Genomic DNA, 14,118 nt, shown 5'->3' on the forward strand with positions numbered 1-14,118 from the left:
TTTAGTATTAAGGTAGCAGATGGACATTGGGCCTCTGCTGAAGTACTCCCTCAACACAAGAACACTGTTTTATTAACCTGGCATTCCATGATGCTCACCTTCCTGACACGATCGCTGAATACAAAGCAGATGCATAGGCAAATGTGGTGAAGAAAGCTGATGGTGGCCGGCTACCAAAAGCTTATAGCATCTGGGGTCTTAAAAGCTTGAAGATATATAAGCAACCATCTACCTGAGAAGCAACAAAGTCCACATGGAAGAAGCATACCAGCCTGTGTGATCAGGTATCAGGCAACAAAGACCCAGAACAAAAAAATCGTATCATTGTGAATGAGGGGGAGTATGGAGTGGAGACCCAAAGTACACCTGTAGGCAACTGGACATCCCCTTACAGAAGGGCCGCAGGGAGGAGATGAGCCAGCCAGGGTGCAATATAGCACTGATGAAACATACAACTTTCCTCTACTTCTTTAATGCTTCCTCGCCCCCACTATCATCCCAATTCTACCTTACAAATCTTGCTAAACCAGAGCATGTACACAGGTACAGATAAGAGCTGGAAACACAGGGAATCCAAGACAGATAAACGACTGAGGGCCAATACTGAGAGTAGCCATACCAGGGGGTATGGGGAAAGTGGAGGGAGATATAGGAACTGATCACAATTATCTACCTATAACCCCCTCCCAGGGTGATGGATAACAGAAAAGTGGGTGAAGGGAGACACTGTTCAGTGTAGGACATGAAAAAATAATAATTTATAAATTACCAAAGGTTCATGAGGGAGGGAGGAGGGAGGGAAATGAAGAACTGATACCAAGGGCTCAAGTAGAAAGAAAATGTTTTGAAAATGATGATGGCGACAAATGTAAAATGTGCTTGACACAATGGATGGATGGATTGTGATGAGTTGTATGAGCCTCCAATAAAATGATTTTTTTTAAATATTGCCAGTTTGTAACGTCATTCCCATAGTCACACATTTACATAAAAGTTTATATATATTTATTAAATAATCTATTACATATTTATATATTTTATGTTATATATTTTGCAAAATACAGTGCGTGTGTATATAGGTGTGTGTGTATAAATAAAAGATACCCATTAAATGTTTTTAATAAACCACATAAAGACCATCACTGACCATAAGATGGCAGAGGAGCTATTGAGAATATATCCAATATGTGGAATTTAATCAACATAAAACCTAAATGCCCTTTGAATGGATTAGAATCATTCAATCACCCATAAGGAAGAGTTTTAGGCACTTACTTTAGTGTCCAAAAAATTATAACAGATCACTTAAAAGTCAAAAGAAGACTTTTCCTCCTCCTTTCTTTCCAACTGTTAAGGTGTGCACGTGTGCACACACGTGTGTTTATAGCCCAAGTCAAGTATTATAAACTTTGGCATTAGGATTATAACCACCATTAGAAAAAGTGAAATATCAATGTAGTACCACTCTGAGGACAAAGCTATCCTAAAACTAGAGTTGTCCAGTAAATAAATGCTCTTGGCAAATTCCCAAGATAATGTTATGGTAAATTTCCAACTTGTTTTATCTAGAGTCAAAGAAAGCACATTATCTGAAGCACTGGATTACATTCAAATAGATTCTAACTAAAAGTTTTACATCAAATAATGACTTGGAGAATTTTTTTTTACTCTGTGGTTAGAATGCCCCCTAAATCCAACAACAGGATCATTGATAGTTCAGTGGTGTAATTCCAACCTTCCATGAAGGAGACCCTGGTTCAGTTCCCAGCCAATGAACCTCATGCCCAGTTCTAGCCATCTATAAGTGGATGCTTGCTTATTGCTATGATGCTAAATACACTGAAGCTTTCCAGACCAAGACCCCTAACGAAGAAATGGTTAGCAATCTACTTCCAAGTATCAGCCAATGAAAATCCTATGGATCCTAATGGTCTGATCCTGCTGAGCATGGGGTTGCCCTAAGTTGGGGGCTGACTCAAAGGCAGTTGACAAGCTCAACAAGGGTCATTTGGGGAATATTAACTGTACCTAAAATTCTAAGTCACCTATTACTTAAGAAAACCTTGATACCAATACGCTCTCTTTGGAGAGAATGTATTTAAACAACCATTATTTTGGCTGAATGTGAAAAATGGTGCAGTGATACTGAAAAATCTCCATAGTTTCTTTCTATAATGTGGATAGCATATGGATAGTTAGCCTCTGGTTTCTAGCTTGAGTCACTGTTCCGAGTCTCCTGCTTGCTATCTGTAGGTCAAATTCTTTTATTAGTTGCATGTGTGATGTATCAATTTCATATAAAAACAAACATTCAGGGATGAGTACATATATGGATGCACAAATATGACACTCTAGACATGCTGCACTTTCCACTCATAATTTTTAATAAATCAATATGACACTAAACTGAGAAGGAAAGCCAACAGTTAACAGAAAAAAATTTAATTTAGGAAGCCAAGAAAAACATAAGTAAAACAGATACATAAGACAAAGTCAACATATTTTCACAACACTTCTAAGTTTCTCTACAAATTTTTGTATTTTCAAAAAGAATGTTTTAAAAATGACATCCAGGAATACATTTCTAATTCCCAAAATAAATAATTCAAGTTTATAGATCTGAATACAAAAATAATGCAAGCAAAAGCCAGCATGAAATAAGAAAAAATAACTCTGAAACATTAAAAGTGGGATGGACTAAACATTTACAGAGCTCCCAAAATGTAGAAATTAAGCATGAATATTCCTATTGTATTAAAACAAACCTGAAATACTATCCCAATCAATACTTACCATGAACAGTGAACAATGCAAGATTTATTGCAGTATACTTTATAACCAACCAATACTGAGTTATTGGGTTAATATTAGTAGTATTTTAATGAAGGCTGGTAGAAGTCTGAAATTGGTGTTGGCAGCAGTAAAAATGAAGCCTAATGAAGATAATATAAAACTGACCCTAAAAGCTCCTTCCTGCATATTTGGAAAAAGAAACAAATGTACAAATAAATGCAGAATATCAAAGTAGCAACAGACTGGATTAAAAACAGTCTGGATGTTCAATTTCCCATAATGCAGAAAACATTTTTAGACCTGATCAGATGAAAATAAATGTGTCTTTCACAGTTACGGGATGAAATTTTAAGCTGGCCAGGCACCAGTGCCCTGATTTTTTACTTTTTCATAAACCAAATGACTTCCACATGCTGAGGATGTTTTATGCTTTAACCTGCAGTAAAGGCTTTACATCATTTTAATGCCCAGTGCTTAAAATGCAACAGAATCGCTCCAATGAATGCAAGGAATATAACTGGCTTACATTTAATGATTTCAATCAGACTATTAGTAAGAAAAAGTTTAATGAAAGCTTTTCCCAGTAAATAACTGCATTTCCAAGGAATAAAACGCAACTACAACAAAAATGTGAGCTAAGGGTAGGTGATAGACACAACATTCTTACATTTTCCTGACTCTTAACAAGCATTTTATGATTTTTTTCCTAAAATTATTACTAAGCACTTTAAAACTCTGTGACTATCAGACTATCTTCAGGCAAAGAAAACAACATAGCTAGCTATACAAGATTTTTTTCAGTTTTTACAAAGTGCTGTTTCACATTAAGATATAAGGTTAATACAAATAATTCTGGAAATCCTACCTATAACAGTCTAACATTTCAGCTTTTACCAACATAATCTATATTCTAAATTTATAATTTAGAAAACATCTTTTTTCCCCCCTATTCAGGTCAATCTAAATATATATGTTACTTCACACTTAATTGTCAGCTTATCTGTGTGAATGACCAGCTGCTGAAATGTTATATTCTATTGATGGGAAGTTCAGTTTTTATAGAATCTAAAGTCCCTTCTTATAGTTGGTAGTGTCAAGAATTAATAAGTTTGGGGCCAGTATGTAAGTACATTAAATTATCAGCAGTCTAAATAGAGAGTATGACAATTCCTTTAGTGATTTAAAAGTCTATTACACAGAAAGATTCACATACGCAGGCTAATTAAAGAACTTCGATTTCAGATGCAGGTACAAAATATACGCTCTTAAATCCTCTTGCTTCAGTGGTACTGAATATGAAAGACAGCAAAAGCAAGAAATGTTGCAATCTCCTTCCTTTATGTAGCTCTAACTGAAGCTAACAAGAAATTAGCACTGAAATGTTCAGAATCTACAATTCCCCAACTTGATTTATAAACGTCATTCACCTACAGTTAACAACTTCATTTAAAAATAAGTTTAATGTAAAGCACTGCAATCCTATTGTGAAAAATACCTGTAGCATAAATGCAAACGAAAAACAAATGCTGACTGTTTTCATCTAGTGATGCATATTACAGGACAAGGGGAAAACCCAAACACAAAAAGCACACATAAAAATCACAACCATATTAACACGAGCTAAATTAAAAAGGCTCAGGAGACACTATGTCCATCCAGGAAAAGAAATCTTGTGCCCCAGGAAGGAAGGAAGAAGAAAATGAAACAGGAGGAGGAAGGAAGGTGTTTCTTCTACCTGCCGGATTCCGGAGAAATAAACTAGTCACATCCTCTACCCTGTGTGATACATGAGGAATGTAAAGCTTCAGAGTAAATAAAAACAGCAATCACTTTATACCATTCAACTTCACACAGTATGGTATCTTTAATCCCAACTGCATTCTTCGCTTCACTCACCCAATGTTTCCTCACTCTTCCATCCTAGCTTTCAGGCAAATGCGAGGCAGAACAGGGTGGGGTAGAAGAAAAACACCGGCAGCGCCTTTCAGATACCCCCAAATTATTCCCAACAGTTTTTCCTACTACGAAAATAAGTCGCCCCATCTCAACATACACAACAATCATTCGGTGTCATTAGCAGACACGCACACACATACACAATTCAGCACTCCGGACCTCCCCCGCCCCCACCCCAAGTTATTAAGTAATGATTAAAATATTAACCCCGGAGACGACCAGATACCTCTACCTACCGCTTCGGGATGAGGGTGGGTGGAGGACTCCTTTCAAAGTAGCCCCAACAGTGTAACCAACACACGGTTCCGGAATAAAATATTAAGAACACTTTTCCTTCCCCACCTAGCCAATGCCTTAAGGATGCAAACGCCCATCTCCACCCCAGAGCATGTCTACAATTCCGCCCGGAGTTTGGGGTGCAGATCGGAGCCGAGGAGGGGCCGGGGGCGGCGTGCGAGCGGGCGACGGGACACCAACGAGTTGCTCTCCCCAGGCCGGCCCGCACCACGTCGTCAGGCAGACGTCCAGGGCAGGACCTCACCACGCCGCTCAGCCAGGCCCGCTTCAAAGCTGTTTCTGGCTATCCAACTTCTTATCTGTACACATGTAGCCAGTTCACACGCCTCACGCAAGTACACGTAACAGTTTAAAACACAGCCATACATACCAAACCAACCAACGCTCCTCAAAATCACGCACAGTTTCCCCAACTCCGTACTGCAGACCCCACCTCCCGGATTCAAACCTTCCGCCCATAGTGGAGGAGACGAGGAGAAAAGAGTTGAAGAGAAGCCGACGCCTTTCAATTAAAGCACCCTATAAACTGCCCCACCCCACATGCTACGTCCGGGTCACACACTCGGAAGCCCCCGGCGTTCTCCCTCCTCTCGATCCGGCCACTCAGGAGACCCTTCCCCATCCCACTCACTTTCTACCAAAAACCTCGGAGGGGTGGGGGGATGTTTTTAAGTTAAGAGAAAGAAGTGAGGGAAGACATTTGAGGTAGTCTTGCTTCAAATCCGCTCGACTCACCTCAGAATCCTGGCAGAGTTCTCTTCGCTCGGCACAGCCCCCTCCCCAAAGTCCCAGTGCAAAGGGCTAAGCTAGGGAGGAGGGGAAAGCAGGAGGGGGAGGGGTGTCTTCCGAGTGGGGCGCCCGTCGGGAAGGAACTTGGGAGGGGTTGAGGCCGGCACAGGAAGAGGAGAAGGGGGAGGGGAGGCCACTATCTCCCAGTCTCCCCCTGAAAAACCTCCCTTGTCTCAATCACATTAGACTGACTGTCTTTGTCTGGCTGACAACCGCCATATTGATATCAACAGCTCTGTTCCCACCTGCTGCCGCCAGGCGGCCCTGGGAGTTGTAGTTCCTGCCTCCCTTGAGTAAAAGCACGGAACTCAGGGCCTGGAGACCCTGGGCAACTACAACTCCCGGCAAGACTTGCGTCTATCCGCCTGCCCAAAGGGAGGAGGGGAAAGGGAATCCAGAGACGTAGAGACTACACATCCCAGAATCCCAGGGAGTCCCAGACCGAAATGGGGGACATGATATCATGCTGGCGTGGAGGAGGACGAAGAGGCTGCGGGGATAAATTTGAGCTGACGAAAGGAGTTCAGAGGGGAAAGAGAGGGGAAAAAAAAATATATATATATAAATACTCTATATGATCACATTTCCCATGGTGCATCTAAGTATGACTACATTTCCCATGATTCCCGGGAAGGGTAGGGGGTAGAGACTGCATGTCCCATAATGCTCTCTGCAGGTTGGTGGCGGAGATTGAACCGGAAGGTGCTTCCTGGATGTGTGGAGTCGAGTGACTGGTATTGAACTCCAAAAGTCCAATATGAAATTGGTGAGTCTCCACTTCTAGGACAAGGGCGATGCCATATCCTTTTGGACTTCGTTTACACCTTGGGAAACATACCGTCGGGAGGCGGGGTTGCTGTTTCGGAACTGGAAAGTAGGGTGTACCAAGGATAACTGCTTTTTGTTGTTGAGTAGTTACATAATCCCCTCGCCCCCCACCTCCTTTACTCTTAAAAGGGCCAGATGTTACTCATTGTTAGGTCCCTTTCGTCAGATAAGAAGTTGAATGCCTCGTTCCTTCATCTAAGAACTAGGATGGGAACGTACTTAAGACTTCTGAGCTTCCACGTGAGTGTATTAACAGGCATACTCGGTTGATAACTGTTTAAGCTCTTCTCCTTGCCCTTGTGGAGAAGACTGGGTAGACAGTAGAAGTGAGTTGAAATATTGGGCAGAACATAATAACTTATTAAGTTTCCTAATTATAATTACCCTTTGCACTCAAAGGAGGACGGGACCAGCGTGTGATGTTGGGGCATGTAAGTCGTACACCCCGAATAAGATTTGGATAGAGAAGAAATGTGTTGGCTTACTGGTCTAGAGCTGAAGGGCATGCATGAGCAAAGGTTCAATGGAGCATGCCAACATACCTTGTGGAAGTCTTGAGTCGCAAAGCTCAAACACTTGATATATAGGAAAGCTTCTCAAATCTTTATTTGGACCTTTACTTTCATTGTGAACACAGATCTATAAGTGAGTGTGTTCCAGTCATATTGGATTAGCAATGGCACAGTTAGAAGAATCAGAACATAGCTGTTAACTTTTCACAACCTTAAAATCTTGGGGCCAAAGTTGTCAAGCTTTCCATTTTTTGTCAATTCTGTACAAAAATAAATGGTTTGCTTTTCTATTTATATAACTTTTCAAATAAGCCTTTCCAGAGTATACCTAACTCTCACCGCCATTTGATAAGAATACACTTTGTGGACAAAGCATACAGGCATACGCTTTGCAAAGTGTCAGCTATTTGCAGAGTGGAAGTTAAAGAAAGTTTTTAAAGTAGCACTTAACTCCAAAACTGTGTCCATTTAAAGTCATTTATGTAAGGAGCTCTGGTAGTGTAATGGAGTATACATTGGGTTGCTAATCATAAGGTCAGCAGTTTGAACCCATCAGCTGCTCTGAGGGAGAAAGATAAGGCTTTCTCCTCCAGTAAAGAGTTTACAACCTCGAAACCCACCAGGGCAGTTCTGCCCTGCTCTCTAGGGTTGGTGTGAGTTAGAATTAACCCAATGGCCAGGAGAATATCTACTTGATTCCAGGTCCATGTGTTAAACGTTGAAGATTGCAGAATCGAAATATATATACTGTTTGCCCTATAGAAGCGTGTAATCTAATGAAGAAGACAGAAAAATGAGCCCAAATCATAATTTACTGGGTGAAATAGAAGCGTGTTGAGGGGTTTGAGAATTGAGATGACGGGCAGCTGGAGAGGCCAGGGCTCACTTCCTAGAAAGGCGACGCTTGGACGGATCCTTGAAGGATAAGTAGGCCAGAGCCTTCCATGAAAAGGATTCAACTCATAAGAGCAAGGGAAAATAATACTAGCAACTAAAAAAAAAAGACAATGTTCTCCTTAAATTATTTTTTTTTAAGAGCAAAAGAACTTATACCTTGATGGTTGGAAGCAGGACTATATTTTTGATAAAGGACGGAGCACATTTGGTGTGCTCAGCTTTTCCCAATACTACTCCTTTGCTGAAGGTATCTGAGAGCCAGGGTTACACATACTCTGACTTGCTGATAAGATCACCTTTCTTAATTTATTTAGAGGTATGAAAACATGGAAGACATAAGGGAACACTAGAAAAAAGTTTTTCTCTCCTAAAAACCAAAAGATGCTGGGGGCATGAGGAGGAGAAAGTAGACAGGGAGAGTATTCTCTGAGCACTCCTTCTTTTAATCTCTGTATTAAAAACTCACTGCCATCAGGTTAATGCGTACTCGTGGTGAGCCCCTGTGGGTTTCCAAGACTATATGGAGTCGAAAGCTCGTTCTTTCCCTGAGGACGTTTTGAACTACAGACCATGTAGATCACAGCCTAATCAATATCCCCTACACCACCAGGGATCCATGATCCATTTATTACATATTAAAATTCATTTGCTTGGTGATACATGATGTGTATTACACAATTCCTATCAACATGCCTACAAGGTCTCTAAAACATTGTCTTCCACTGAGTTAGACTTCTCCCAGAGCCTAAAATGTTTAACTGTGTGAACTACTTTAGAGCTATGTGGTATGCCATGTTTTCCATTTATATAATGAAACATAAAAACTCACTCACCCAGTTGATGCCGACTCAGTGACGCCTTTAAGAGAGGGTAGAACTGTGTTCTTGAACTGCTCCTTATTTTAGTTGCTTTAACCATCTATTTGAATGGCTAAGGAGCCAATCCGAGATTGTAATTGAACCTGGGAGTAGAAAGCCTCTCTTTCTCCCATGGAGCTGCTAGTGGTTTCAAACTGCTGACCCCACAAAGCCCAACTTGTAACCATTGTGCCACCAGGTTCCTTAATGAAACACAGAAGTCCATTTTTATTACATGATAAAAGTTGCTGAGAGTATCTCAAGTTGTCATTCTGATTCTTCTAGGTTTAATCATGCCTATGGAAGCAAAACCAAAACAGATTGAAATTTTTTTAATTTGGGTGAACCAGTAAAATAACCAGACTGGGAAAAATTACAGGTTAAAGCCCTGCTAGAACCTTACTCTCTACCTTTTAGCAAACAACGCTACAGGGGGTAAAAGGAAATAAAAGAGAATGAAATTTTCCCACAAACTTTTAAAAGGCTGACCCTCCCCCCCCCATTGTGTGTGTGTTTATGTGTGTAAACTGTTTCATTGAAATATAGTTCACATACCATACAATTTATCTGTTTAAAGTACACAATCCTATGGTTTTCAGTATATTTACTGAGTTTTATAACAGTCCATTCTAGAACATTTTCATTATCCCTAAAAGAAACCCTACAACTCATAGCCATCATCCACCAAACCCTCCATTCCCACCCACCCCCAACCAGAAAAATAAGCCCACTGATACTGAGACAATTCTACCTCATAGCTACCCTAGATAGGGTTTCCAAGGCTGTAAATCTTTACAGGAGTAGACAGCCTCATTTTTCTCCCTGGGAGCACCTGGTGGACTTGAACCACTGACCTGTGGTTAGCCCAACGCATAACCCACAGCACCATCACTTATCTATTTATTGTGGACATTTTCTATAAATGGAATCATACAATCTGGTCTTTTGTGACCAGCTTCTTTCATTTGGCACATTGTTTACTGATTAGGGCAGCTGTTCAGATTAGGGCAGGTAGACGTGTAAGTCAGGAACAGTAGGAAAGTTGGCTATGATTTGAAATTGAATAACACAATTAACCTTTATTGATAATAGGTCAAAATTAGCAGGCCTTGAGTCTGAAAAAGCCAAGGATCTAGTCATTCAATATTCACTGCCATCAAGTCAATTCTGACTGATGACAACTCTTACAGGTCAGGGTAGAACTGGCCCGGTGGGGTTTTGAGACTGTAACTTTATGGGAGTAGAAAGCCTCCTTTCTTCCACCGAGTGGCTGGTGGTTTTGAACTACTGACCTTGCAATTAGCAGCCTAACAAGTAACCACTGTACCTCCAGGGCTTAGCCATTCTAATAGATGAAGGTTAAAGTAACTAAAACAGTAAGGAGCAGTTTAAGAACACAGCATGTTCTAATCCATGTACTTTATAAGGATAATTCCAGTAATGGGGAGAATGCTCTAGTTCATTTAGTCAACAAAGATCTATTATGCAACCACAGTAAGTCCTTAGAATTCAGATCTCTCACGCTTTTCACCCTACTACACTTGACCCTAAAAATCCTATGACACGATATTATTTGTAATTTTGCTTAGACAGAAATTTAAATATGGCTCAGACTAATGGTAATCCTTACTGAATGACCTGATTGCCTCTAAATCTAGGGCTCACTGCAAATATTGTTGCTTTCTTGTTAAAGGACTGAAAGAAAGGTCATTTCAATGTTTGTTATACTGCACTTACTGAATTTGATGGAGGGAATTACATGTTACAGTTGTATTTACAAATTTGAAAACTCACGGCCAGGAGATGATATTCTTCCATGGTCTCTGCTTTTTTTGTGCAAAATGCTGTTTCATCTCTGTTGGCTTGGGGAAGTCTCAAGCTTTAACTCACCATTTCTCCTGGGAAAACAGATGGAACAAAGAAATGGATTCATGGCCTCTTCCCAGTGGAGGATAAGTAAAGTATCAACCAGGACTGTAGATTCTAGGTAGTCACCAACCACAGTAAAGTGTATAATATTAAAAATTGGAGGTTCGTAATAGCAGTCAGGAACTACTTTGCGACCCATGTCAAAAACTCTGTTATCGTTATTATTGTATTACTTTGTTAGACATGTTTTAGTGTATGTGGTAATGGCTTCAACTTTTTTTACGCATAGAAAGGTACACAATTCCGTGACAAAGATCTGATGAACTGACATAGATACAAAGGGTCCCTAACTGTTGTTGACTCACTTACAAATAAAGCTTAGCAACAGATTAAGGAACTGCACTCATTTGCAAGCCAGGTACTGCCTGTATATAGGCAATCAAACCAAAGCCACTGCCTGCTAGGTGATTCAGACACACAGCCACCCTATATAAGGTTTCTGAGACTGTAAATCTTTATGTCTTTCTCCCCGGAAGTGGCTGGTGAGTTTCCCAGCCAACCTTGTGATTAACAGCCCAGAACTTCCCTGAAGGCACTGCCAGGGCTCATTTCTGTACAGCCTTGAAGAGCTGTACGTGACAGGGGCGAATCCCGACCCAAGATGAGTTTAACAAGTCGTTAGAAAGGGATGTGGCGAATCCTCACCTTGATGGATTCTTTCTCTCCATTGTACATAGTTGCAGAATTATTTTGGCTTCGTAGAATTTGGAATAGGAACAGAAAATCTCTTGGCTACAGATTACACATATTCACAATTTTAGTAGTACTTCATCCTCCTATTGCAGTACAATTGTTAAATGTCACCCTGGTTTCAAGAGCTTTCTGTTTCTCCTTGCTGGTTGATTAGAGTGCCCTCATGTGTCTTTGTGCTATAATATCATTTCTGGCTTTTGAAAGGTCATGTTTTATCACAACCTCAGGACAATAGGTGGCTTTTTATTTTTGTTTTTCCTTTCAGGATTTCCTCAACTCCTGAGAGGCTGTATGTGACACAGGCCAAGTTATGGACCTTGTTCAAAAGTACTCTGCTATAAAAATTAGTATTTACTGTTGGAGATCACAAAGTTCTAAATTGTTACTCTGAAGACTTTTTTTTTTTTTTTAACTTACCAAGTGGAAGAAACAAAAGTACATTGATGACAAATTTTCCTATAATAACCAGTGAATTGGGGGGAGAGAGATCTGGCTTGCTTGTGGTTAATTAGCTAAGTAAGAATGCTATCCTACGAATACAAGCTTGACAGTATTACTGTTGCTGTTAGAGCAGTAGCACATTTCTTTTGTGGTCAGTTTCCTCTGAAACTCAGATAACTGACAAGGGCCGAGGGTGCAGTATGGCTGTGGAACTCGGCAAAACACAGCCATTCCTAATGAAAATCACTTCCATTTGCTAACCACCCAGAGGTTTAGCCACAAACGGACCCTGAGCTGCTATCACCAGACATTTATTCAGTCTGCAGATCTGGGTAAACACTTTTCGCTGTGCGGGCTTTACGCTCTAGGTATCGGGTCTGTTGCAGTGAACAAAACAGACCTAGCTTATGCCTTTATGAAATATCAATAATTGGCTTTGTGATTTTGTTGAATTTCAGTACCAAAAAAAATGTCTTTATTTAAATTTCTTTTACAACCCTTTGTAGCATTTCCCCCCAACATTTTCTTAGTGTGTAATTGATTTCATTGAGTCAGTTCGGACTCAGGGCAACCTCACATATGCAGTGTAGAACTGCTTCGTTTGGAGTCCTGATAGCACTATCAGGTAAACATCGGAATAACTGCAAGGTTGGAGGTTCAAAGCCACCAATTGCTCATTGGGAGAACGATGACACTATATACCCCCTTAAAGATTTACAGCCTTGGAGACCCTTTATAGGTCCCTATGGGTTAGGATTGGCTTGATGGCAGTGGATTTTGGGGGTTTAGAATGGCTCTGTAAACTTTTCAAGGAAATAACTTTTCAGAAAAAGATCAGCAGGCCTTTCATCAGGGTGCTTCTGGGTAGTTCAAACTGTCAAGCTTTTGTGTAGATCTTAACTATTGCTTGTTAAATGTTTATCTAAATATTTTCTCTTTTTAATTGTTGATATAATCTTTAATTCTATAGTTTATATGTAAAAGGCTACTTATTATTAATATTCTCTACCTTCCCCTTATCAAATTCTCTTACTTGTTAGTAGTTTTTTCAGTTGATTCTTGTTGGTTTTCCAAATGTATGACTTTGAAAATTTTCTTGAACCATTTTTCTTTCTGTGTTGTATTTGCTCTGGCTCATATCCCCTGGAGAGTCTGGAATAGAAGAAGAGCTTGTGTCCTCTGATTTCTTTTTCTGACATGAGTGGACATGCTTCTTTAATTTGACATGCCACTGGGATGTTGGCTGTTGGGATATAATTAATTGTACATTTTAGCCTCTTTAGTATACCTAACTGTTTTCTTCTTCCCAAATACTCAAGTTGTTGGTAAAGTGAGGTTCTTTCACATGGCCCAACAGTAAGTTATTTTCCAAGGGGAGATCTATTTGTGTTTCATTGTTTGCCCTGGGCAGTTAATTATATCTTGAGAGCCATTTTCAGGCTTTTGAGAAAACAATGGTTTTAATAACTTAAAACAAACTCTTAGGGGGTACAAAACAGACTCAGAAGTAAAAAACTTCTGTAGCTTTAAAAAAAATTGCAAAGTATCCTTGGAAAACAGACAGCCAGAAATAGGTTCTCTGTACTTCAGAGAGCCTGATAAAAAAAAAAAAACAAGAAATATAAATAAATCAGACTGTTAAACAATTACTACAACCCAAAAGAAAACAAAAAATCCTCCCTAAAAAAAGGAGGGTGGGCGCGGTAGAGCTTTAGGCAGTTGGTTATGTATTTAAGCATCATTTGATTCAAGCTGTATGGCTGGAATAGTTAGAAACTGTTGATGTGTGATGGATAATAAAAGTCCATCCTTTGGCTGTACAGCTGAACAAATGTCTTTAAATCCTTGTCTTACACAAAACCTGCTTGGGACAAAGATAGGGTCCAGGTCTTATTCCCTTTTACTATCAGCATCTCCAGAAGGCCTGGGGGCACTGGGGGTTAAGTATTGGATTGCTAACTACAAGGTCAGTGGGTTAAACCCACCAGCTGCTCAGTGGGAGAAAGTTGAAGCTATCTGTTCCATAAAAATTTACAGCCTACTCCAGATTGTTCATCCAGCCTATCTTATTTAGACAGACCTGCGGAGATAATAACATGCACAAAAACAAGACAGAGCAAAACCAA

At 40.1% G+C, this 14,118-nt stretch overlaps 2 protein-coding genes across 10 annotated transcripts in view; one reads left to right on the plus strand and one right to left on the minus strand.

Moving 5' to 3' along the window:
* Window positions 1-6,029, minus strand: part of HMBOX1 (homeobox containing 1) — a 230,244-nt gene extending 224,215 nt beyond the window's left edge. For all 7 annotated transcript variants that reach the window (XM_045286944.1, XM_045286941.1, XM_045286943.1 and 4 more), the window contains exon 1: window positions 5,782-6,029. The gene's annotated coding sequence lies outside the window, so the exon portion shown is untranslated. The remainder of the gene's footprint in view (window positions 1-5,781) is intronic.
* A 492-nt stretch (window positions 6,030-6,521) lies between these two features.
* Window positions 6,522-14,118, plus strand: part of INTS9 (integrator complex subunit 9) — a 106,108-nt gene continuing 98,511 nt past the window's right edge. For 2 of the 3 annotated variants that reach the window (XM_004707628.2, XM_045286565.1), the window contains exon 1: window positions 6,884-6,903. Coding sequence is in view for 1 of the 3 variants with exons in the window: in XM_045286564.1 (XP_045142499.1) it covers window positions 6,593-6,601 (9 nt within the window). In the remaining 2 variants the exon portion in view is untranslated. Of the gene's footprint in view, window positions 6,602-6,883; window positions 6,904-14,118 lie in introns of those variants that run through there. The other variant, XM_045286564.1, reaches the window with a different exon arrangement.

Source organism: Echinops telfairi, unplaced genomic scaffold (genome assembly GCF_000313985.2).
Source record: "Echinops telfairi isolate 266 unplaced genomic scaffold, ASM31398v2 ScPeMD7_9;HRSCAF=40, whole genome shotgun sequence".
NCBI classification, from domain to species: Eukaryota; Metazoa; Chordata; class Mammalia; order Afrosoricida; family Tenrecidae; genus Echinops; species Echinops telfairi.